At 35.6% G+C, this 25,253-nt stretch overlaps 1 protein-coding gene and 1 long non-coding RNA gene across 18 annotated transcripts in view; one reads left to right on the top strand and one right to left on the bottom strand.

The window, feature by feature from the left end:
* Positions 1–10,469, top strand: part of LOC148679736 (uncharacterized) — an 807,653-nt gene extending 797,184 nt beyond the window's left edge. Inside the window, exon 2 of the long non-coding RNA XR_015941937.1 lies at positions 9,696–10,469. This is a non-coding gene — a long non-coding RNA (uncharacterized LOC148679736). The remainder of the gene's footprint in view (positions 1–9,695) is intronic.
* Positions 1–25,253, bottom strand: part of tox (thymocyte selection-associated high mobility group box) — a 606,421-nt gene that overhangs the window by 391,564 nt on the left and 189,604 nt on the right. For 15 of the 17 annotated variants that reach the window (XM_087239890.1, XM_087239887.1, XM_087239892.1 and 12 more), the window contains 5 exon segments: positions 17,654–17,908; positions 15,654–15,884; positions 10,327–10,407; positions 8,869–9,216; positions 431–579 (listed from right to left, as the gene is read on the bottom strand). In XM_087239890.1, coding sequence (XP_087096016.1) covers positions 431–579; positions 8,869–9,216; positions 10,327–10,407; positions 15,654–15,884; positions 17,654–17,908 — 1,064 coding nt within the window. 17 annotated transcript variants of the gene reach the window in all.

Below are 25,253 nucleotides of genomic sequence, written 5' to 3'. Positions count from 1 at the left end.
TTTAAGGGACTGTTTTAAATGGATTAATTAATTATTCTTATTTTTTAATGAAAGCGAACTGTCAGTTTATTAAAGACGCAAACCCCTAGCCGGGGTCACTGCACCTCAACGACTAAAAATAGTAGTCGCTATGTAGTGTACGCTAAGTAGCTGAGCCACTGTAAAGCTACTTAATATGTAGCTAAGCTACTATTTTTTTTGTTTTGTTTTTTGTAGAAATGCTTCTTAGACTGCTGTTTACAAGTATTGAGCATTGACGATACAAGCGGTCCCAAACAGGGCCCGTACGCGTGCACTCTTTGAAGACAAAACCAGATGAATGGGACACCCTATGGTCTTGTGAATTGAATGAACATGGGCCATTGTACATTGACTGCAAGGGGTTGGACTGCCATTTGGGATTGGACCAAAGATTGACCTGTCTGCTCACCCGTTGCCGCAGTAGTCAGGGGACCATTCCAGGCCCTGGGTCGGTCCATTCCTGCAGCCGGTGCGGTAGTCCATTGAGGGGGAGAGACCAGGTCCGGCGGAGGATGTGACATTTACCATGCTCTGATACTCTGCCTGAAGGGGGAAACCCTGAGAAGGAGAACACAATAGCAGATCACATATTAGATCTTGCAGAGCCACAGAGGTGAGAGAAGCTAAATGGAATTGTTATATAATATGTTTGTGCCAGACTAAATTATTTCAGCACAATATTCAAGAAATAGCAAAAAGTTAAATTCAGGCATTTATTTGAGTTCTTCTATGCTGTGTTCATATTTTTGTCTATATGAAATGAATGTTCATATTTTTGATGAGCTTTTTTCTGTTCTGAAGCCTCAGAGCAAGATTTTGTTGCAAACAGAAATTCATTCCAAACATTAGAGACGTTTATGATTACATTTTTAATGCTTTCTTATGGTAATCATTCCTTCAGTCTTCAGTGTCACATGATCATTTAGAAATCATTAGAACATGCTGATTAGCTGCATTGTGCTGCTTAAAACATTTTTTATACATGTCTTAACGATGATTTCTGATCAGTTTAATGCATGTTTAGTGTTTAAAGTATTAAGAAAAACATATTTTGGATAGTGATTACACAGAAATAGAAGCTTTTAACACTTTTGAACAGTAAAATGTATAATTTATTATATACAGTACGCATTGGTCATTGATGACGTTCTTTATTTAACCAGGTAAAAAAAAAAAAAAACGTTGTGATCAAGATCTCATTTACAAGAGTGACCTGGCCAAGACTTATGAAAAAAAATAAATAAATAAAATAATGATATTAATAATATTAATAATAAAGTAAAGATAATATAAAAATACAGTTTAGTTATTCAGCTTTACCACATTAAAACATGTTAAAAACACAAACCTTGAGAAATGGACTGTTGCTGTTTGTTATAAAGGATAGAGCGAAATGATTTAATTGGGATGAGCTCAGACATTTTTAGTTCAGACTGAAGAGTATTCCATGACGAGGGGGGGCAGCATGACTAAAGGCATTTCAGTTTCAACCCGGGTAACAAACAAATGATAAATTTCACTTGAACATAGGGCATATGCCTTCTTACATTCAGAGAAGTCCACCCAGCTTTGGCATACAGTTCACAACGATGAGTTAGTCTACGACAGCCTGTAACAAACCTCAGAGTGCTATTATGATATACTGACTGTTAGAATGTCATTATTAAAGCTCGCTTTGAATATGATTTTCAAATTTGGGTGATGTGTCCCATTGTGACGGGTTACAGTCTGGATAACTGTCCCTCTTATTTCATTTATTGAATCATATTCGCCTCATGAGGAAACCAGAGCAAAGCACAAAGCAACTCGTCCCGTCTAATTTCAGCAAACATCCTACGCCATCTGAAGTGGACACGATGACAGTGTAAAGCAAGGAGCCTCAAATGAGCATTAATGAGGAACTGCATTCGGCGAGGCTGGTGGGGGTAGAGACGAAAAATAAACCAAGCAGATATTCTAATTTGAAGACTTCTTCTCTGTTCTTAGCCTAAGAAAGACTGCATGTGAAAAGGAAGTTAATCTCAGTGGTACACAAGAGAATCTGCCTGAAAGAGCAAGACAGCAGGTGGCTGCGTTTTTTTCCCCCTCCAGAGATTCTACCTATTCATGAATTGTTCCTCAAATTCTTCTCCTTCATTCGATCACAAAGGCTCCATCTGCCCCTTTGTGTCCCCACACCCCCCCATCCCAACACCGCCCCCCTCCCCCCAGCCCGCCTCGGCTCACCGAAAAAGTTGAACCGGCGTTTTTGTTTGCTCTCCACAAATATGCAAAAATGAACGAGGATTATTACTCCCCTTTGGATTTAAAAACTCTCCCATAAAGGCAGGATCTGCGGAACAGGCTTAAGAACTCCCCAAACGGAGGAGAGAAAAGCCAAGTTTAAGCATTCGTACTCTCCTCCGTGAGATTGACACAGCTATACAAGGAGCCCTGTGGTAATCTAAAATTGGACTTCAGACAAATTCACACTATAATCTGCATGAAAATTAGACACTTTTTTTTTTTTTTTTGCCTGACGACAACGATGATCATCCACAGCAATAGTTAATTTTCCTGCCGAGCAGTGATAAAAAAGAAGCACATGAAATTCAATCAAGTAGTTGCTCTTTTAAATACAACGTTTCCCAGAATTCCCAGCAGGCACAGGAAGAGAAACTTACAACAATGGGTTCTTTCATATTCAAATGTGCACGGCAAACTTTCTTCTTTTTTTTTTTTTTTGCAGCAACAGTTTGAATTGGAAATATGTTTTTCGGGTCTCATCAATACATGGCGACGTAATTCAAACAGATCCCTCGGCAAAAGATCAAACCGCTGTCACTGGATAGCATGTCACCTGTTCTCCTGACCACCTGATTCATCTCTCTTTATGAAGCTAATCCCTGTTTACCCCAAGACAATGTGATTCTCCGCCCTCTCCTTCCCTCCAGCAGCAGTCAGTCCTGCCTTCCAGCTGATGCTCATCTCATAAAGAGCTCGCAGACACAAGGGTGCTATTCATTAGGACCTCATTACAACCTCATCTCAATCCCACTGAAGTTCCAGCACAACTCAGGCCTATTAAGACATGAAGTGGATCAACACGTTACTCTTAAAGAGATAGTTCACCCAAAAATTAAAAATGTACCATCCTCAAGTGGTTACAAACATTTACGAGTTTCTTAACTCTGTTGAACACAAAGGAAGATAGTTTGAAGAAAGCTGAAAACCTGTAACCATTGGCCGTAGGAAGAACAAATACTATGGAAGTCAATGGCTACAGGTTTCCAGTGTTTTTCAAAATATCTTCTTCATTCATTCATTTTCTTTTCGGCTTAATAACTTGATTAATCAGGGGTTGCCACAGCGGAATGAACCGCCAACTTATCAAGCAAATTTTTTACGCAGCGGAGGCCCTTCCAGCCGCAACCCAACACTGGGAAACACCCATACACACTCTCACACATTCACTATTGCCAATTTAGCCTATTCATTCACCTATACTGCATGTCTTTGGACTGTGGGGGAAACCGGATCACCCAGAGGAAACCCAAGTGAACATGAGGAGAACAAGCAAACTCCACACAGAAATGCCACACTGACCCAGCTGAGACTCGAGTTTTTTTGCTGTAAAGCAGTCATGCTACCCAAGGTTTAAAACCAGCGAAGGTGAAACAGAATTTTAATTTTTTGGGTGAACTTTCATTTAGCGGTATACTCTGTCTCTCAGTATTTTTTCATACACCTATTTTTAAGTACATTTTCAAGTATGGCATGAAAAAATCTTGAAGAAAATACCAAGATGTGCATACATTCTGCAAGTGAAAGTAAGAATAAACTACAATGGAAACACATTTACTGAATAAATTCCAGCAGAAACATTAAAAAAAGCAACCCAGGTTCTCTGGAAAATGGGCCTCGGGCTACATTTTCACAAGGCATAAATTACATTGCTCCATTTACATTTATTTGCACGTTTTAGATGACAAATCCAGTAGAGGGCTCTGATTACATTATGAATCTGAATTACATTACCTAGGAAGTGTTTCGTTATATGTTTCAGAGACACAATCTTGCACACATTGATTAGATGGTGAGACCTTTTAGATCACCTGGTTTTACCTTTATTTTACATTCATTTGACTTCTATTGTGAAACAATGCTTTACAGGACTCAAACTAGGGCTGGGCAATATGGCAAAAATGCAATCTTAATAATTATTTTCTATATTTCACAATAACAACATATAGTTTGATATAAGTAGTTAATGCTTCCAGTTTTAAAAGAGTATACAAACCATGAAGGTAGATACTGCTGGTGCGAAAGTGAACAGCTAGCAGGAAAGTGAAACGAGCACGCTAAACAATACTGAGTGATGCAGCATGACTTATTTTTGGCAGATAATTTCAACCAAAATTTCAGTGAATCTCTAATATTAGAGAGGGTGCTCGCTGCAGAGCCATTTGAGGAGAGCTGAGCTCCAGCGAGGGGGAGCATGAGCTGTCGCTCCTCCTCCTGTAAGCTGTTTTAATGCGTACACCAACCCCACCCCTAACCCTACCCCCAGTGACATCACGCGTAGAAGAAGTGCAAAAAAGGTGGAGCTCAAGCTTAAGCTCCCCCTCGCTGGAGCTCAGCTCTCCTCAAATGGCTCTGCAGCGAGCACCACTTGTAATATTAACACAATTGTAGACACCTGTTGTTGCATATTTCTGCTGTGTGATTGGCTCTCAGAATCAATATTTAGTAAAAATGTCCAGAAGCTAATAATCGTTATCAACATAAATTGTATTGCGATATGATATCGGCCTAGCCCTAAAGCCTCCTTTCCACTGCACACGACAAACTGGAACAAAACAAAACAAACTAACAAAAACACTTCTGTTCATAAATGTAAGTAATATAGTAATAAAAATAGAACTTTTTAATGTTGTCTCCACATTCCCTCCAATATTTTCAGCGGTCTATGAGTTTCCGATATTTATTCATTCATTCATTCAACCACTGTGAACGCACAGAGAATAATGGCTCTTGCTTTTGCACTCCTTTATTTTGGACATTGCAAGAACAGCTTCTCTCCCATGGCACGTCAGAACTGAAAATACTGTGCGACTGCCACAAGGGGGCGTATTCCGACAGTCATGTCCAAATGTCGTGTGCAGTGAAAAGGCGGCTTAACTTAAACCTGAGCGTTCTGTACAACACTGTACAAACTGAGCTACTGATCTGATCATTCCAGAAAAGTTGCACACATGGAGACAGAATAGTGAGGTGATTGTAATTGATTACAAATTATAATTAATGTCAATACTATGGCTCTTTAAAGACCATTAGTGTGAAAAGGAACAAACATTGTTGGTATAATACTATGCCACAGCAATCATTTTATCTATAAATGCAGTCAACTGTACAATATTTTGAAGTACGTTTTTGTGTTTTCCACAAAAATGTAGGCTAAAGTACATATTTCCAACCTTCATTCATTCATTAATTGTCCTTCGGTTTAGTCCCTTTATCAATCTTATCCAGCGTATGTTTTACACAGCAAATTCTGTTCCTGCAAACCAGTAGGAAATATCCATACACGCTCACACACACACTCATACACTACGGCCAATTTAGTTTATTCAGTTCACATATACTGCATGTCTTTCGACTGTAGGGGAAATTTAGAGCACCCGGAGGGAGCCTACGCCAACACGGGGAGAACATGCAAACTCCACACAGAAATGCCAATTGACTCAGCTGAGACTCAAACCAGCGACCTAGCATAACATTTTATAATGTAAATGGGCAAAAAGGGACGCCATTAATGGACAAAGCAGTGGACAGCCCACATCTGAAATGCTGATTTGGTTATTCTATAATCCCTTAGCTCCATTATCAAAGTGGTTTGGTATTATTACCCCCACAACAGTCTTGAGTGGCTGCGCTCAAAAAAATGGCTGTTTATTGCGTTTTGTCTTCACCTTCAGAGGCACAAGTAGTTTTTTATATAAGAAAAAGGCCCAGCGTGACTTCTCCTACTGTGGCTAATTCTTCTTTTTTGATATTTGATGCCAGTTTATGCCTTACATTATCCATGCTAATATTGATGCTAACTTTAGACTTTGTGTATAATGTTTTATGTGCTATTAATTTTTTTTTTTACATAAGTTTAATTTGCATCTTTGGATGGAAACATAGCTAGTGAGTGTATGGAGACTCACGCTTCAAACCTTTTTGTAACAGCCGCTGCTTGAGATCTTTATAAGAGGAACGAGGGTTTAATTAGCGCTGATGCTAATAATGAGGATGAGTGTTTAACATGGCACTGCAGTTGAAACTCCCTCTACCTCCTCACGTGGTGAAGCAGGAGAGGCAATAAACATGGTGGATGTGATATCAAAAGAGGTCGTTTTCTCTTTTAATTAGATTTTTTTTTCTTGGTTTGTGTGTGAACGGGTTTATTTGCTTTCTTTGCTTTTTTGTTGTCTGCGTCCTCAAAAAACAGCTTTCTCCTCCTATACACTTTAGCAGAGAACTAATTTCATTTCCTTCGGCCCAGTCTGAAAAACTGTTTTCATCAGATAGCTGAGGCGTTTTGTCTTCCACACTGATGTATTCATCAATCTCAATGTGAGATTTTTTTTTTTTTGGTGCAACCTTAAGTCACATCCAAATCCTAATGCATCTGTTTATTACAGAGAGAAAATTGAAAATCTGTCTGTGTGATATGCTGGGATTTTTTTTGCACGGTGTGGACATAAAACAAGCTGGCAGATATTAATGGTTCCTCTCTTGACCTCATTCGCTGGCGCGAGAGATAGGCTGAAGGGGCCGGAAATGATGAAAAATGAAACGGTGCAACATCTGCTGCATAAACAGCACTTCTTTTACTCTCACATTCATACACACATATATGTATTTATATATGCATCTATATATATATATATATATATATATATATATATATATATATATATATATATATATATATATATATATATATATATAGAATAGATTTGAGAAATATCAGACAAGGTGGGTTATGAGTATAAGAGTATAAGCAATACTTGTGTGAAATTGGCCTGACCTAATGTGTCTCTCTGGATTAAACTCAATGTAAACTAAAGCTCACAAACTATTTTGCTGCCAGAATATTTTATGTTAAAAGAAAAAATTTATTACAATCAACTTGATTTTATTGATTTAGAACTGACTAAATGGTCAAATTGCCGAAAGGACGAATTGTTTACATTTTAATTTCTATATAAATATAAATATAACTTGAACTTTGTTTGAAAACAGTAATTTATTCAAGTCTTTCGATGCACACCAACAAACATATTTATCTTAAATGTATTTTGGGCGAGGCAGTGGGTAGCACGTTCGCCTAACAGCAAAAAGGTCGCTGGGTAGCTGGTTCGAACCTCGGCTCAGTTGGCATTTCTGTGTGGAGTTTGCTGGTTCTCCCTGCCTTTGCGTGGGTTTCCTCCGGGTGCTCCGGTTTCCCCCACAGTCCAAAGACATGTGGTACAGGTGAATTGGGTTGGCTAAATTGTCCGTAGTGTATGAGAGTGTGTGTGTGGATGTTTCCCAGAGATGGGTTGCGGCTGGAAGGGCATCTGCTGCGTAAAAAACTTGCTGGATAAGTTGGCGGTTCATTCCGCTGTGGCGACCCTGGATTAATAATGGTACTAAGCCGACACGAAAATAAATGAATGAATGAATAAATGTATTTTGGCGCTATGGTAATCAATCAATTAATCAATCAATCAATCAATCAATCAATCAATCAATCAATCAACCACTCAATCAACTACTTAATCAATCAATCAAAACACCCATTTACTTTTTAAAGTCTGTGTAATTACTTTCTTTTTTCTATCTTTCTTTCTTTCTTTCTTTCTTTCTTTCTTTCTTTAAACTAAAATAATAATTGATAACCCTTTACAATAAAGTTGCTATTATTAATGCTAGTTAAAGTATTTATCAAACGGATGGAATGGAATGAATGGAAATAAGATCTTTTATTGTTAGTTCATGTCAAGTCAGTGCAATAATTAATATAAAAAAGCACGTTGAACTAAAATTTATGAACGCTGTACAAATATTGTTCATTATAAGTTTACATAAAGCATACATTGAAATATCAAATATTCACCTAAAAGAAAAAACTAAAAATAGTACAAATAAATATAAACAAGTAAATATAGAAAAGTGTTTTTCTGTTTGTTTTTGGACTTTTTGTTTTTGATGAATAGCTCAATCAATGTTCCAAAGAAAAGCTTTTTTTTTTTTTTAAATCAATGAATCTAACATATTAAACATCTTTAATGTCACTTTTAAACAATTTATTATAAATAATGTGATGGATATTTTAAAAAACTTTAATTTAATGCCACTTTTGATCATTTAAAGCACCCTTCAGCTGAGGTTTTAATATATATTTTTTACAGTTCTTAAATACTCTCCCAAGTATTCAGTTTAATGAATTTCCTAAGAAAGCCATATATAAAAGATTTGCAATACTTAATTTAATTTTTAATTAATTTAATGCACCCTTTAATAGATTTATTGATTACTTTTAGAATGCTTTAAATACACTCTTCTCAAACACTTTATTTATTTATTTATTATATACTTTTTTACCTTTTTGATAAATAGTTTAATGAATATTCTAAAAAGACGCACTTTTTTTTACATATACATATAAATATATTTAAAAATTATTTTTGATTAATTTAATGCAATCTTAAATAGAAGTATTACGTTTTATTATCTTAAATACACACTCCTCTCAAACATTTGATTAGTACACAAACATCTGTACTCCTGAATAAATGAAGACAGAATTGCATCAGGATGAGCGTTATATCTGACCTGGGCCATGGATGGCGAGTGCAGGGCCAATGTGTGGCTGCCGATCTGCTGCTGCTGCTGCTGGTGGTGGAGACTGAGGTGCTGGTGTAACGGTGGGCTGATCTGCAGTGGTGGAGGAGACGATCCAGTCATGCTGCTCATGCTCACCGCTCCAGGCCGGGATGCTCCACCTCGGGACAAGCCTGGCTGCATTGGGGGCAGATGGGAACTGAGTCCTGGCTGCTGGTGGTAGGGAGGAGCCATGTAGAGACCTGGATGAGTCTGGCCTGCTCCGGAGAACACTGGTGGCTTGGGCCCAAGCATCTGAGAGGCTTGGGACGCCTTCACATCACCCGGGTCATTATAGCTCTGGAGAATTTAAAATAAAGGTTAAAGAGGCTTTTCATTGGCATTTAAGAAAAATAGTTGAATTTAAAGGAGCAAACTTGATATGGCTGATTATGAGATATTTTTGACCATGTGTATCATTTTCTTTTGATATAGCTAAATAATATCATTTAGTTTTTATGAATGCTGTTTACATCTATTGAAAATATACAATACACACACACAACCACACAAATATATATATATATATTTATTTATTTATATTTATTTTTTATTTATGTAAAAAAATAAGTATATAAAAACATTTATGATAAAATATAAATGCATGTTTTAATATTGAATATACATCTATATTCCATTCAATATACAGTTGAAGTCCAAAGTATTAGCCCCCCTTTGATTTTTTTTTAAAAACTTTTTTTAAATATTTCCCAAATGATGTTTAACAGAGCAAGGATTTTTTTTTTCTTCAAGAGAAAGTCTTATTTGTTTTATTTCAGCTAAAATAAAAGCAGTTTTTATGATTTTTTCTTCTGGAGAAAGTCTTATTTGTTTTATTTCGGCTAGAATAAAAGTTTTTAATTTTTTAAAAAAATTTTAAGGTCAAAATTATTAGCCCCTTTAAGATATATATATATATATATATATATATATATATATATTTGATTGTATACAGAACAAACCATCATAATACAATAACTTGCCTAATAACCCTAACCTGCCTAGTTAACCTATTTAACCTAGTTAAGCCCTTTTAATGTCACTCTAAGCTGTATAGAAGTGTCTTAAAAAATATCAAGTCAAATATTATTTACTGTCATCATGACAAAGATAAAATGAATTTGTTATTAGAAATGAGTTATTAAAACTATTATGTTTAGAAATGTGTTGAAGAAATCTTCTTACCGTTAAACAGAAATTAGGGGAAAAAATAAACAGGGGGAGCTAATATTTCAGGGGGGCTAATAATTCTGACTTCGACTGTATATTCCATTGCATTCTATCGTTTATTTTTCATGCTTGCTTCATAATATTTCCACTCTTTTGCATAAGAAGAGTCTGTTTATTACAAAAAACTTCTCTAAACTTGAAATATCCCTTCACAAACTTTTTTTCAAGTCAGTGACGCACCTGAGACACGAGGCTTGCTCTGTACGCAGCCAGCTGTTTGAGGTACTCCTTCTTTGCTGTTTCTGTTTTTTTCTTGTACACCTGCCAGGATAAAACAAACAAACAAAGCAAAAAAATATATTAAGAGGCCAAAGCTGTTCTTCGTGTTCCTGTGCACAATTATTCTTAGAAATGGGATCTAATGGCAGTCCATTTATGAGCCATAATGCGTAATTGTTGTTGGAGCACTGAAATGGTGCTTGAGTGCAGCCCACTTTATCCATCGCTTGTTCTTCTGCCTTTATGGACTGTCCATATTTCCCCTTTCAGTTGGGGCATATGTGTAATTATTTGCCCATCAATACATCTGTGCTGTTATTACCTCGACCGATAGACCTCTACTAAAAAGACAAGAGCAAAAGAGAGACAAAAAAACAGCAGAGAGACATGATGTTCTTTTATCAGGCAAACATCCTCTCCCGAGCCAAAGTACTTTTAAGTGTTTTCATCAGCTTCAGCGGCTGAGTGTTTTACATAGTAAAAAGAGCACAAATCAGCAACTGCGGAAAAAATAAAAAGAGTTATTAAGCTTTTTTTATGACTGAGGATGCTGTCTGGTGGCTTTGCTGAGAGAAACGGGTACTTTCAGTTGTGTTTTTTCTGAAATCAGAAGCGACTCTTTTAGTCATGTCATTCTTCAAACACTCTTCCAAATTCACACACCCGATAAAAGAGTCGAGGTGTTTAAGTACGCGCTAATCCATTTGATCGCTACTGCTTTCAGTCTTAAACATTTACTAGGCTATTTACTGTATTACGTTGGGTGCGATATTGCTCTTTGAAAAACACATTTGTTGTAACGCACAAAGATGTGAAGTAATTGTTATTTAAATGCTTGACACTAACATATATCTTAAAAACGAAGAGAAAAACTGATTGTTGATGGTATTTAAGTGTTTTTTCTGAAACTATTGTAGTTGTTTTATTTTAAATGTCAATTTCTATATAAGGTGACGCTTTATTTTGATGGTCTATTTGAATGTTAGTAGACCATTCGATTATCTAGTAGATCTGTTTAATATCTGTTGATATGCTCCTTCAGCAGACATTTAACTGACTTTAAGAAACTTTGCAACTTACACTAACCTTGACCCTGACCTAGCAGTCTACTTGTAATTTAAAGAGAATTAGTTGGCATGTAGATAGAATGTAACTTAAATTCAACAAACGGACCATCAAAATAACGTGTGACCCTATATAGATTTTATTCATCTTCATTTTAGTTAAACTTTTTTTAAAACACCGTCAAAATAAATAGAAATAAATCTTAGCTAAGGAAAAACAATGCTTGACTATAAACTTGAATTTGTTAACATAAAATCCAAAGCATTTATTAGTTGATGTCAGAATAAAATTCGGCATTTTATTTAAAAATGTATTAGTGTATTATTTGTTTACATGAACTGCACTGTAAAAAATTATATGATCAATTTGATATGACAGCATATGTTTTTAGACCATTATAACTTACTAAACTACTTTAATCATGTTCTAACTTAATTGTATAAGTTACGCAAGCTGTTTTAAGTCAGTTTAACATAATAGAAGTTTAATGGACTCATAAGGTTAATTTGATTCAGCTTCAAAATTTAAAGCAACCAGGATTTTTTTGCAGTGTGATAATTAGCCGACATATGTTGAATATTAAACAAGGATAATAAACGAACTCTCATTGTAATGATATTTAATGTATTATACAATGGATTTTTTTTTGTTAGAGCTTATTTTATTTAAATTAACAAGCCTTTTTTGTCCATAAGACAAAAGTTAAAGGGATTTCAAAAACTAAATGTGCTGCTACTTTACTTAGCCTCAGGTCTTTCAAGATATTAAAGGAAACCTTTTTCAGTTTCAGATTAAAAATCTTATTTACTCTTCTACTGAACATTAAAAAAGTAACCTTCATTTTGGTTGCCCTAAGGTGAGTAAAGTAATAGCTAACTTTAAAGGGATAGTTCATCCAAAAATGAAAATGTACTCACTTTTTATTCACCAAATTTTTACACCAGCAAATTTTACTACAATTTTTCAACTTAAATTTTTTTAAAACATTTTTAACAAAAGTAGTTCAAATATATCACTAAAAAATAGAAAAATAGAAAAAATACAGAGTGAAATATATAGTTCATAAAAAGAGAAAAAGAGAAAAGAAAAAAAGAGACAAGTGAAGTGTTAGAAAGTTAGGTTTAGGTCGAATATTAGTTTTTAAAAATCTTAGTGTGTATATTTTTTATTTTATTTCAGCTCAAACTATCTATTTTATACTAGATAGTCTAGTGATTTCTTAGTATTTAGAACTGTTACTGTACTTTACTGTAAACACTCATTTGGTGATTGCAGACACTAAACTCAACATTATGTTAAATATCGTGCTAAATATGTACCGAAACTTGATGAAGTGACAAGCAGACCTCACAAAATCATTGTTTGTTATCTTCCATTAAATACTTTTGACACATTTTTTCACACCTGCCTCAGACTTCCCCTTCATGCACATCCGTGCTCGCGATAGACCACAACACCACTGCGCACATACAGTTATTCAATGAATGCAGAGGGGGAAATCAGCAAATGATCTGACCAGCATCTGCGCCACCACATCTACTGCCACAACAAATCGTTATGTGGACACACTAGGTAATATATTATAGATAAAACCTTAGATAATAAACAAAACACGTGGGCTGTGTATATAGAAGCACTGCTGCATTACCTCAGTGTTTATCGCAAGATAAAACAGCACGATAAAGCAACTTATGCAGATTTATTAAAGACGGCACAAAGTGATTTGAAATGCACAGCTTTGTTTGATGTGTGGTGTTATTTCAACTGAAACATAAAGTAGCTCCTTTCACTTTTAAAAAAATAACCAGTAGAATTTTGTTCATGGCACAGCTCATCACTTTTATTAGGGTTGAATTAATACACATCTGCGAGCTTAGATCAAGTTTTTCAAGTACCATTTTTTATTTTATTTAGTATTTATGTGAAGTTTCGGTGTGAATAAGTGTTTGCATGTTGATAAGTGAACGATATCAGCATTCCAATTTGTCTTTGCTGGAATACTTCAGACACTAAAGAGCATTAGATTAGTCAGAAAATCTAACAAGAAGCTGTACATGATGATGTCAAAATAAATGTATATATAATGTGAATGCAAATATAGTACAGTTTTGGAGCACAGCAGCCTACAGATATCGTTAAAACAAGATCTACAAAGGCAGCCATTTTGACTGTTTTAAAATTGAAAATTTAATAACATTGTTAAAATAAAACCCATATAACTATAGTATTCTGACTTTTCTAAGGCCCAGTCCCAATTCTACCCCTTATCCCTTCCCCTTATCTCTAACCCTCATTTTACGCATTCATGTGAAGGGGTAGGGATGTCCCAATTCTATTTATTAAAGGCGTAGGGCTAAGGGGAAGGGCTAGATAGCCCTTGAAACAGAGATTTATCAGGACCACACTCAAAACCAAGGGGTACAAAAATTCCCCAGAATACACCATCTACAGCAATGCACATGAAAGTCAGGAGATGCACATATTAGTATTTTTGTCATTATTATGAATTATGACAACAAACAAGCACATGTTTTAATATATTCATCACTGCGTTCAAGTTTTACTGTCATGCATAAAAAAACAAATAAAAAAAAAAACCATACTTTCACATCTGACAGTGTAATCTAGTGGCTGGGAATGACATTTTTACAGTGTCTGATATAATGTTTATGTTGTTTTCGTGTGTTAAATAGATGAAAAAGCCACGGTGTAAATGCATAGCACAGTTATGAGCTAATTGCCACATTAGAAAGTTATGAATACAGGATGTTGTTGTCTTCTGTGATTTCCAGAAGATAAATACCCAAAAAACAATGCAATGGATGACTTATGATGACGGGTGCAGGTGCTGTAGTGCTGTCCCATTTCTTAGGGGTAACATTTGAAGCCCTTCCCCGTTCACACTCAAGGACCAAAGGGAAGGGGAAAGAAAATAAAATTGGGATTGGGCCTAAATGTACGTTTGCTTTTAAATGTAGTATTTCAATGACAATAATGTTCAAATTGAGCGCATGAATTTCAGCTTCTTTAATTTTTTCCTGTGTATTCGAATATGCACGTCTCTGTTGCCTAGCAACTTTCTGCTGACAAAAGGTAACTTTCTGATTGCAAAAACAGTTTTACTTCAGTCATGCCTTTCAAACTTTCACAAAAACTGCATTTTCACTGTGGTGATAAACTTCAATGTTGTTTTACTAACTTAAATTATGGGCTATATTACAAAAAAAAGTAATGTAGCTTATTTTTAGGGTAATGATTTATATGAAAATAAAAATAAAAAAAAGATGACAGACATTCAAAGTGAATTCTGAAATGTCAGTAGAAGCGTTTAATGTCAATATTATGATGACAAAAAGTAAAGTGTGAAATGTATACTGTAGTTCATAATAAAAGAATTCTGTATCATTTACTCACCCGTAGGTTGTTGCAAAATAGGGCTGCATGATGTTGGAAAAATCTCACATTGCTATATTTTTTTTTATTCAGTGATGAGAGGAATATAATTTCACTAGATTTGTTGAATACTTATTTGGGAAGAATTTATCATTTTAGATTGATTGGGATGATTCTGTAGGGGAGTGCATCTGCACACAATATAAGAAACAATCCACAAGCATAGACAAATTCAATAAAGAAAAGATAGTAATTAAATAAACAATGTTTTCAGAGGAGTCGATCGGTATTCAGATATATGCTAATTGAATAATCAAATATAAAATAATACCTCACTGTCTTTGTTTTATAAACAATTCAATAAAATTATTAGCTTTTAACTGCCAATGTCAAAGTTACAAACGATACAATGTCTTATGCCTGATTGCTTCTAAAATCCTCAAACAGTCACAGGCCTCAAACACTTTCAGAATGATAAGTTATAATCTAGACTCAATATTGTGTATAGTGGTAATGTGACTTTTGCGGATGATCACATTGCGATATCGATGCTAAAATTATATATTGTGCAGCCCAATTGCAAACCCTTATAAATGTATTTGTTTGGCTAAACAGAAATAAATAAATTCAGAAGAATGTCAGCAACCAAACTGATCACGCCTCCATTTACTGTCACAGTTGGAAAAACAAATACCATGTCAGTAAATGGGTGGTGAGTAATTTTTGTGTGAACTAACCCTTTAAACGGTGCATACCGATACTAACACCTAACAAAACCTTCATTGTGAGTTTTCACTGTTTTCAAGGGGACTTTAAAACAAGAAAATCACCTGTTTCTGTTCTTCGCCCAGGCCGTCCCACATGGAAGCCACTATTTTGGAAACCTCCCCGAACGTGGCGTTGGGGTTTTGTCCCTTAATGGCTGCCTGTGTGTCTCTGAAGAACAGGGCGTAGGCTGACACGGGCTTCTGGGGCTCGTTCGGGTCTTTCTTCTTCTTCTTCTTGGGGGTTTTGGGCTTCTTGGCCATGTCTGTGGCTGCTCTCTTCTCTGCCCCGTTTATCTGAAAGGAGAGCAGCTCATTATGGTAAACAATAGACATATCCAATTAGATTAAGCCATAATAACAGCTTTATGAATGAATCATCTTGCTGAAGCCAGTTAGTGAGCCTTGTGTCTGAAGCCTGAAGCTGTGTTTTAAATTTTAATGATTGCAGTGCATTATTAGTATATACTGGGTTCCCACGCAGTTTTACCCAAGAATTTCCATGACGTTTGGATTTGATTATGATTGCAGTGTTTGCACTTTCAAATGCAACTTATAATCATTGATTTTCTGATCATAAATACAATTATATTGCCTACAATGTGCTGTGATTATTTCATAAGTGGCTATTAATTATTGATTATCGATCAATGTATACTTCAATCAGTCAAATTACTCCCCCAAAAATCTATCTTTTAAATTCATATTTTTAATAGGAAGCTATACAATATTATATTTGTGCATAAACATTAGATCAGTCAGTACCGAAGCCAAATCTGGAGCTTTTCTAACAAAATAACTGACGATAACGGTCCAAAACTAGTAGACCCAAATTTATATGTTACAGAAAAATATTAAATACAAATTTAAAAAGAAGAAAAAAATCAAGAGCTGAAAATTTGAGTTGAAATTTTGTAGATAGTAATTTGTTTTTGCAATATTTTGCTTGAATTTAATTTTACTATTTTTCACATTTTTTTTGTGTTTGGTGACTAAAATAATATTTTAATAAAATATATGTTTAATAAATCTGTTTTGTTTAAATGCCAACCAAAATACATTCCCTACATTCACTGAGAAATGGATAAAAACATTCATTTTCAAAGTGAAGTGTACTCAATTATGCTGAGCACTGTATTTAGATTTAATTAAACTACTATTTATGCCATTGTCTGTGCAATATCTGTGATTGCAAGATTAGTGAATAAATGATTTAACATTTCTGAATATTACGTTTACACTTTAACACTGTAAATTAACAAAACAGAAAAATAATTACTTGCATGACACAAAATCACCAACCCCATTATTATAAATATTAATACTTACATATTTTTAATAATTGAGCTTAAATCTAAAGTAATTAGGACTTAAATAAACCTGAAACTAAACATTTATATAATAAATAACATACATTTATTTTTATTTATACATAAATTACAAAGACATAAAAATGACAAATACACAAAACATTTGCTAAAACAAACTAAAATTTATAATTCAAAAGTAATGCAAAAAAAATGTAATTGATCTTTTTCCTCAACATTTATTTTTATTTGAAAAATACATATAAATACAAGTAGGTTAGTTGTTTTAGTTTTAATTCAGTATAATAACCCTGATTTGATCTTAAAGTCACATTTTTAAAATGTTTTCATGACAGACACATTACAATAAAAAAGTAGCTCATAATTATGATGATAATCATAATTATCTTTCAAGTTTTTGTCTATTTAACTACACTATGAACCTGTCTTTCTCTGCTAGAAAACAAGACCTAAAAATATCCCATAAACGGCCACACTTTCCAAAAAAAAAAAAAAAAAAAAATCTGAGTTCTCGAAAAAAGTGTGCTGTATTTGAGCTGAGGAGCAGATCAGTGTCTCAGCAAATCTGTGTTTAAGGAAACATGGCAGTACAGCTTGCTGAAAGGTCAGCAATGACTCATTCCTTTTAATACACATTTCGCCAGTGCATAAAATAGTCTGTGTGACTCTATGTGTGTGTGTGTGAGGAAGATAAGCTTTTATATTCATGAGATCAGAGAATGGGTAAGACTGGCTCACCTTGGCAGCATCATCGGCATCGTCCTCATGCACGGAGCTGGAGGGCGACGGTGTGGCAGATTTGCTCTCTGGTGGAGATGGAGACCCATGGGTGCCATTGTTGCCGTTCAGACCCAGTTGGGCGTTGAGCTGTGATTGGTTGATAGTGGTCAGCTGACCTTGAGGAGGACCCATGCCGGGCTGGACTCTGGGTCTGAGTGTGTCCACCTGAGGGTGACCACCGTAACGCGAGTCTGAGTTCACCATCTGCTGCATCTGGAAGAGTAAAGTGAAAAACTGAAGTTAAAATTAAAACTCTTACATTTTGAAATGAGCCTTTTGGATAAAGCAGGCCTTAAAACTAGAACTACCAGATTATTAAAAGTACTAGAATGGCCCTAGTGGTCATTTTGGTCAAGCATATAAGACTGTATTGACTTTTTTTGTCATGTCATATTAACATTCAAAGATTCTATTGTGATTTTAGAATTAAGCTTTGAATGCCTTTCGTCAAATTATAGTCATTAGCCGAAAAATACAATCTTTTTGTAATATAGGTTATAATTTTGTACAAGTCACCTCACTCTGTCTAGCAAGCAGGAGAGCAAAGTTTTTTTTACCACAGTGAAAATGCTGTTTTTGAAAGTTTGAAAGACATTTCTGAAGTAAGGTTATGTTTTTACTTTCAGAAAGTTTGCTTCTGCTATGAGAAAGTTGCAAGGCAAACCTTTTTAATTTTATTACAAGAACAATGTTAGGCTTAAATATACAGTATGCACATATAGAAAAGGCAGTGTGCTATAGGTAAATAGGATTTATTTGAACAAAGTTATTAAAATACATCATTTTAAAATGTTCAAAATGTCTGCCCTAGTAGTTTTAGTGTTAAGCATCTAAATTAGTGCAAAGTTAGGGGAATGTTTGTAGTAGGGCTGCACAATATATTGTTTCAGCATAGTTATTGTAGTGTATGCATCCGCAATAGTCACATCGCAAATATATGCAATAGTAAAATAGGATTATATTTGAGCAAAAGCCCCCGTTCAGAACATGAGATTTGTGGAGTCACTACAGAGTTTTTGCTCTCACTGAGAGAGATTTAAGTATTCAGGTACAAAAGTTTAATAAAGAATACATGTATTGCATTATTTATACAATAAAGACTTTGCAATGTAATTTTTATGTTTATATTTACAAAACCACATTTGTAGTTTACATTATTACGTTTTATGCATTATTCGCTTCCCTACAGAATCATCCCAATCAATCTAAATTTATTCCTTTAGTAACACTTTAGGGACCAATACTTGCTTATAAGCATGCATGTTATTAAGATATTGGCTGCTTCTAAATACTTATAAACTAAATATTCTACATGAGCTTATTCTACATCCCTAAACTACAGTGATGGTTAAATAAAAAATAAAAATAATAAATATATTTATAATATAAAAAATATTTTTAAAAAGATTGGGAATGGGAAGTCTATTTTAATTAAACATGATATTTGAAGCTTAGATCTTTTGAAAGAACTTAAGTATTAATTATTCTGCTACAACTGCATTGTTTAGGCTGTACAGCTGTTTAAATCATATTTTTTTATAATATTTCTCATTTTGTCTGCTTTAAATGGAATATAAAATAAATAAAAAATAAAATAAAATGTGAAGAAAGTCAAACAAACTATATATATTTTATAATATTTTTTCTTCTGGAGATAGTCTTATTTTTTATTTCGGCTAGAATAAAAGCAGTTCTTAATTAAAAAAAATAAACTTTTTAAGGTCAAAATTATTAGCACATTTCAGCTATATATTTTTTCGATAGTCTACAGAACAAACCATCATTATACAATAACTTGCCTAACGACCCTAACCTGCCTAGTTAAACTAATTAACCTAGTTAAGCCTTTGAATGTTACTCTAAGCTGTATAGAAGTGTCTTAAAAAATATCTAGTAAAATATTATTTACTTTCATCATGGCAAAGATAAAATAAATCAGTTATTAGAAATGAGTTATTAAAACTATTATGTTTAGAAATGTGTTGAAAAATATCTTCTATCCGTTAAACAGAAAATGGAGAAAAAAATAAACAAGGGGGCTAATAATTGGATTAAATCAAAAAACTTAACCAAAAAGATTATTTAAAAACCGTCAAGTAAAACCACTTAATAAAACAACATAATTGTTGCAACCAAATCCCCCAAACATTTAAACATTTACTACACAATTATGATGGGCTAATGTTAACAAGTACTGTCTCCATCAATATGGATGTTTCCCTTCCTGCTGTTATGAATGCAGGGCTGTAAAAACACTGTATTTGTAGCATAAATCACTTCCGACAAGCACAAGGCCTGTAGACTCAGTCTGACACCTGATACTGTCTGAAGACAGGTGACCAGAAATGTCCTCCACGCCCACCATTGTCCACAGCACAAAGCCCTGGACAGGTGGAGCTGCGGGGTGAGAGGCCACGGGCACTTCTCTCCGAGGGACAGGTGACTGTGACCCTCCCCAAAACACACTTCATTATATAGAACAGGCTCAAGTAGTGAACCCAGGAGAGAAGGCAGTAATGCCACTGGGTCAAAGTCTCAAAGTAATATTTTAGTGTCACTAAGATAATTAGATATTATTTTTATTTTTAATTTAGCTTGATTGGTAATTTTGCTGTTTTCGACAGTTTCATTAGGTGTCATTTACATTAATAAACAAAAGTCTATAAAGTGTTTATAATTGTTTCAAATTTAAGGTTTTTATTTAAGTTTTTTTTTCCTTTTAAAAATAAATGAATCTAAAACCATACAAAACATTTTAAATTCAAGTTATTTGTTATTTAAAAATAGGTTGTTACTTTTAATTAAATATATGCTAAATTATAAAGTATTCTAAATTTGGATTTCAAGAAAACAATTCCCATACATTCAGCTTAAATTGAAGATGTCCCATTTTGGTGTCCAGTAGAGAATTATAAATATATATAAATTTAAAAATGCATTACATGTACCATTTACACAATGTGTAATGCATTTACAAGTTGTGCACATCCATGCCAAAGTAGCTGCCATTTGTAAATAAGTTATTTAATTCTTATTTGCGTGTATATGTAACACTTAATTACTGCATTCAATTAAATTATTTAAATGAGCTTCAATTGAGTTTCATTTTTAGCGTACAACAACACCTCGATATGTTCAACAAAATCAATCAGTTGAATAAATGATCTTTGTGTTTATTCCATGTCATGGAGCATCTGAAAAACTGTCTATTCGTTTACAAGAACTCAGCAACTCTCCGAACACAGTTGATCCGAAGAACTAATGACGTGACATTACGAAGCAGTCGGCAGGAAAATCTCCAATCCATGCGGTTTTTGCGGTCAACTGACTAATCATAAACTGACACTGGTGAAAATGTCAAGTTCTCATGAAATGGCCAGGAAAAAATAGAGAAAAGATGACAGTGGAAAACTGTTGAGCTTGTCAGGGGTTTAACCATTACACTCTTAATGGACAGGAGCAGGTTTCATTTTTCAGTGAAATGCGTTCAGTATTAAACCACGTCCCACTCGATTTCTTCTGAAACATCTGTATCTTTTCTTGAGGGGGACTTTTTGGCTTGTTAACCAGACAATACCCACCTTGTGTGGGGTATTAAGACAATGTGGTCAGTTTTGTTACAGAAAAACTACAACCTCAGTTTGAAAACACGCTAATAAAGGTCACGTCTCTTTTTCTTGATAAAACAAAACTACCAAGACTAAGAGTGAAATCAAATGCGCAATGTTAAATCGTGCTGCTGTAGTTGATGAAATTTTCCAATGAGAGAAGGATGAGGATCAACACAACTGCTGAAACAAACTCCAGTGGCGTTTGTCAGAGCCAGCTTGTGATGGTATTTATCATCCAAGCTCACCATTAATCTCCACTACGCGGAGGACAAAGGCTTGAATAGAGGTCACGTGACGAGGTCACACACAAAAGCCCTAAAGGTTGCCTGTTCTGCACTTTTTAAGTTTTAAATAACAAATGGCTGCCTGGGCTGGCTGTTTTTTCATCAGATTTACTGACCCGTGCCGCAAAGGAGGTCATACTCATTTGATATCAATTTCCTTTAAATCACAGGGCAAATTGTAATCACACGTACAGTAGGAGACTATTTGCATGCTTATCTTCCTATACACTGCGCGACAGAGACGTATGAAAGGGGCAAGAGGAGGCCGGCTTTCCAATGGAGTCCAATGACATTTTAAAGGGAGGAAAATAATGTCTGCTTTACTCCGTCTGTCACTTCAGGGGCACTTTTCATGTCCTTCTGTTTCCATTAAAAAGGTATAAATAGCTTAAGTGCTGGACTAGATCAGAGCCAATTGTTTGCTCAGGGTAATAAAACCACAGCCCAATGATAAGGACTTTTTCAGGCAGAGTAATGAGGGTGTATTTCATGTCCTTGTGTTACTGTACATCTTTATAAGCTAAAATCCTCACCAGCCTATTTTTTTTTTGTTTTGTTTACCCTATTAGAACGAATTTGAAACATTTTCTGGCATAATCTCAGCTATTAATTTCTTTGCTCTCCAGTTAATCCGCTTGAAAATCGCTGTTATTTTTTGGGGAGGTAATAATAGCTTGTCACAGTCTTCAGCCAATATTTATGACGTGCAGGAGTACATATGAGAAGTGAGGTAATTTGGAGTATAAAAGCTTTAGGCCGCATTACAACATCTGTCATTTGGACAAGCCGGAGTTTAATTGCTCTCGCTTGAGTTTTCCAAACCACACGCAAATACCTGCCTCTTATTAAACGTCACTGGAAATGATCTATGCAAAGGGCTATAATAGAAGCAGCTTTTAATTCTGCAATTTCAAAGTCTCAGATGGGCTGCAAACTTGAAAATTGACAATTAATGGAGATTCATGTTTTTATTTTTTACTTTTAGTCACCATCTAATATCCCGCAATATTATGTATTCTGGATAAGGTTTTACTTCTTTTAGTTTGACTGGAATAAAAGCAGTTTTTAATAAAAATTAGGTTAATATTATTAGCTCCTGTAAGAAATTATTACTTACCAATTAAATTTCAGCACTAACAGTTTAAGGTCAATACTAGTATCCTGCAAAATGACAAAAAAATTGTAGTTGCCTCAATATTTTAGGCTGAATCAAATCAACAGTCCATTGAACTTATATTATGTTAAACTGACTTAGAACTCACTGAAGCTGAGCAGGGCTGCACCCAGTCAGTACCTGGATGGGAGACCACATCGGAAAGCTAGGTTGCTGTTTCAAGTGGCATTAGTGAGGCCAGCAGGGAGCGCTCAACCTGTGTTTGTGTGAATCCTAATGCCTCAGTATAGTGAAAGAAACAGTGAGTGCCGTCTTTCGGATGACAAGTTAATCCAAGGTCATTAAAAATCCTATGGCACTTCTCGTAAAGAGTAGAGGTGTAACCCCGGTGTCCTGGCCATATACCCTCTATAGGACCTTACCAATCATGGCCTTCCAATTATCCCCATCCACTGATTTGGCTCTATCACTGTCTCTCCACTCTACCAATAGCTGGTGTGTGGTGAGCGCACTGGCGCCATTGTCCTGTGGCTGCGGTCTTATCATTCTAGTGGATGCTGCACACTGGTGGTGGTGTGGAGTGCTTTGGGTCTGTATTTATGGCCATACACAATAAATATGCTGTATAAATACACATTACATTAAAGCTGCAAGCAGCGATGATAGGGACCTCGCACCCGGGCTCACCGCCTCCCAGTGGCCTCAGGATGACAGAGAACAGCGAACAATAATAATTTAAGCCGATATATATAAAGAACCTGAGAAAATCGAACATTCATGCCAAACTTCCTCTTGTCAGCAGGTGGCTCTATCACTGTGACTCAAGATTTGCATGTAGATGCCTTCGGTAGAAGAATCTTATCAATCATGTGAATTTTTAGCCAGATCGGACATTGTTTAGCTGAGTTATATGTAATTTCCTGTTGCCAGCAGGTGGCGCTATGACTGTGACTCAATATTGGCATGTAGATGTCTTCAGAAGAGGATTTTAATCAACCATGTAAATTTTTAGGCTGGTCAGACTTTGTGTGGCTGAGTTATAAGCCAAACTATCTTCTGCCAGCAGGTGGCGCCATGACTGACTCAATATTGTTATGTGGATGTGCTTAGGAGAGGACTTTTATCAACCATGTGAAGTTTCAGGCAGATCGGACATTGTGTGGCCGAGTTACAAGCCAAACTACCTTCTGCCAGCAGGTGGCGCTATGACAGACTCAACATTGTTATGTGGATGTGTTCAGGAGAGGAATATGGTCAACCTTGTGAAGTTTCAGGCAGATCGGACATTGTCTGGTCGAGTTATAAGGATTTCCTGTTCCATGGCGAAGCGTTGAGGTTTGTCATGCCGCCACGGACACGCCCTTCTGCAAAATCTCTAGATCTTTACAATATATCATCGCTAGAGCTTTCAGATAACATCACTCAAATTTAGTGCTGATATAATAAAGTTTGCGGAAGGAGTACATTACAATGTAAAACATGTCATTTCCTGTGGCCAGTAGGTGGCGCTATAACTCTGTCTGGATATCAGCATATAAACGTATTCAGGTCAGGACTGTTATCAAATGTGTGAATTCTGAGGTAGATCGGATAATGCATGCCTGAGTTATAATGACTTCCTGTTTCGTGGCGAATCGTCAAAATTTGTGAGGCCGCCACGGACACGCCCATCGACGAAAACTCTAAAGCTTCGCAATTTAACATCGCCAAGGCCTTTAGATGACAAAACCCACTTTTGGTGGCGATCGGATAAAATCCCTAGGAGGAGTTTGTTAAAATACAACGCCTGGAAATGGCAAAAATGCCACTTTTTCGCCGCCGGAAGTTAAAAATAACCGACTTCCTGTTGGGTTTGAGATATGGCTCCAAGAGACTTTTTCGTATGTTTTGGCATGTTTGAGGTGTGTGCCAATTTTCGTGCATGTGCGTGATTCGTAGATCAGGGGCTGGTCCGTTTAATTTTTCTAGGTGGCGCTATCGAGTCGTTTTGCCACGCCCACTTCAATATTGTTATGGGGATGTGTTCAGGAGAGGAATTTGATTAACCATGTGAAGTTTCAGGCATATTGGACATTTTGTGGCTGAGTTATAAGGACTTCCTGTTCCATGGCGAAGCGTTGAGGTTTGTCATGCCACCACGGACACGCCCCTCTGCGAAAACTCAAGATCTTTACAATATATCATCGCTAGACCTTTCAGATAACATTACCCAATTTTGGTGCTTATACGATAAAATTTGTGGGAGGAGTTTGTTACTCCGTAAATAATGTCATTTCCTGTGGCCAGCAGGTGGCGCTATAACTGTATCTGGATATTGGCATGTAAACGTGTTCAGGTCAGGACTCTTATCAAGCGTGTGAATTTTGAGGCAGATCGGATAATGCATGCCCGAGTTATAACGACTTCCTGTTTTGTGGCGAATCGTCAAACTTTGCGAGGCCGCCACGGACACGCCCATCGACGAAAACTCAAAAGCTTCGCAATTTAACATCGCCAAGGCCTTTAGATGACAAAACCCAATTTTGGTGTCGATCGGATAAAATCCCTAG

The sequence above is a fragment of the Danio rerio genome, chromosome 2 (assembly GCF_052040795.2).
Source record: "Danio rerio strain M-AB ecotype USA chromosome 2, GRCz13ab, whole genome shotgun sequence".
In the NCBI taxonomy this organism is placed as follows: domain Eukaryota; kingdom Metazoa; phylum Chordata; class Actinopteri; order Cypriniformes; family Danionidae; genus Danio; species Danio rerio.
The sequence above is the reverse complement of the archived record's forward strand: the minus strand, read 5'-3'. Positions and strand labels throughout refer to the sequence as shown.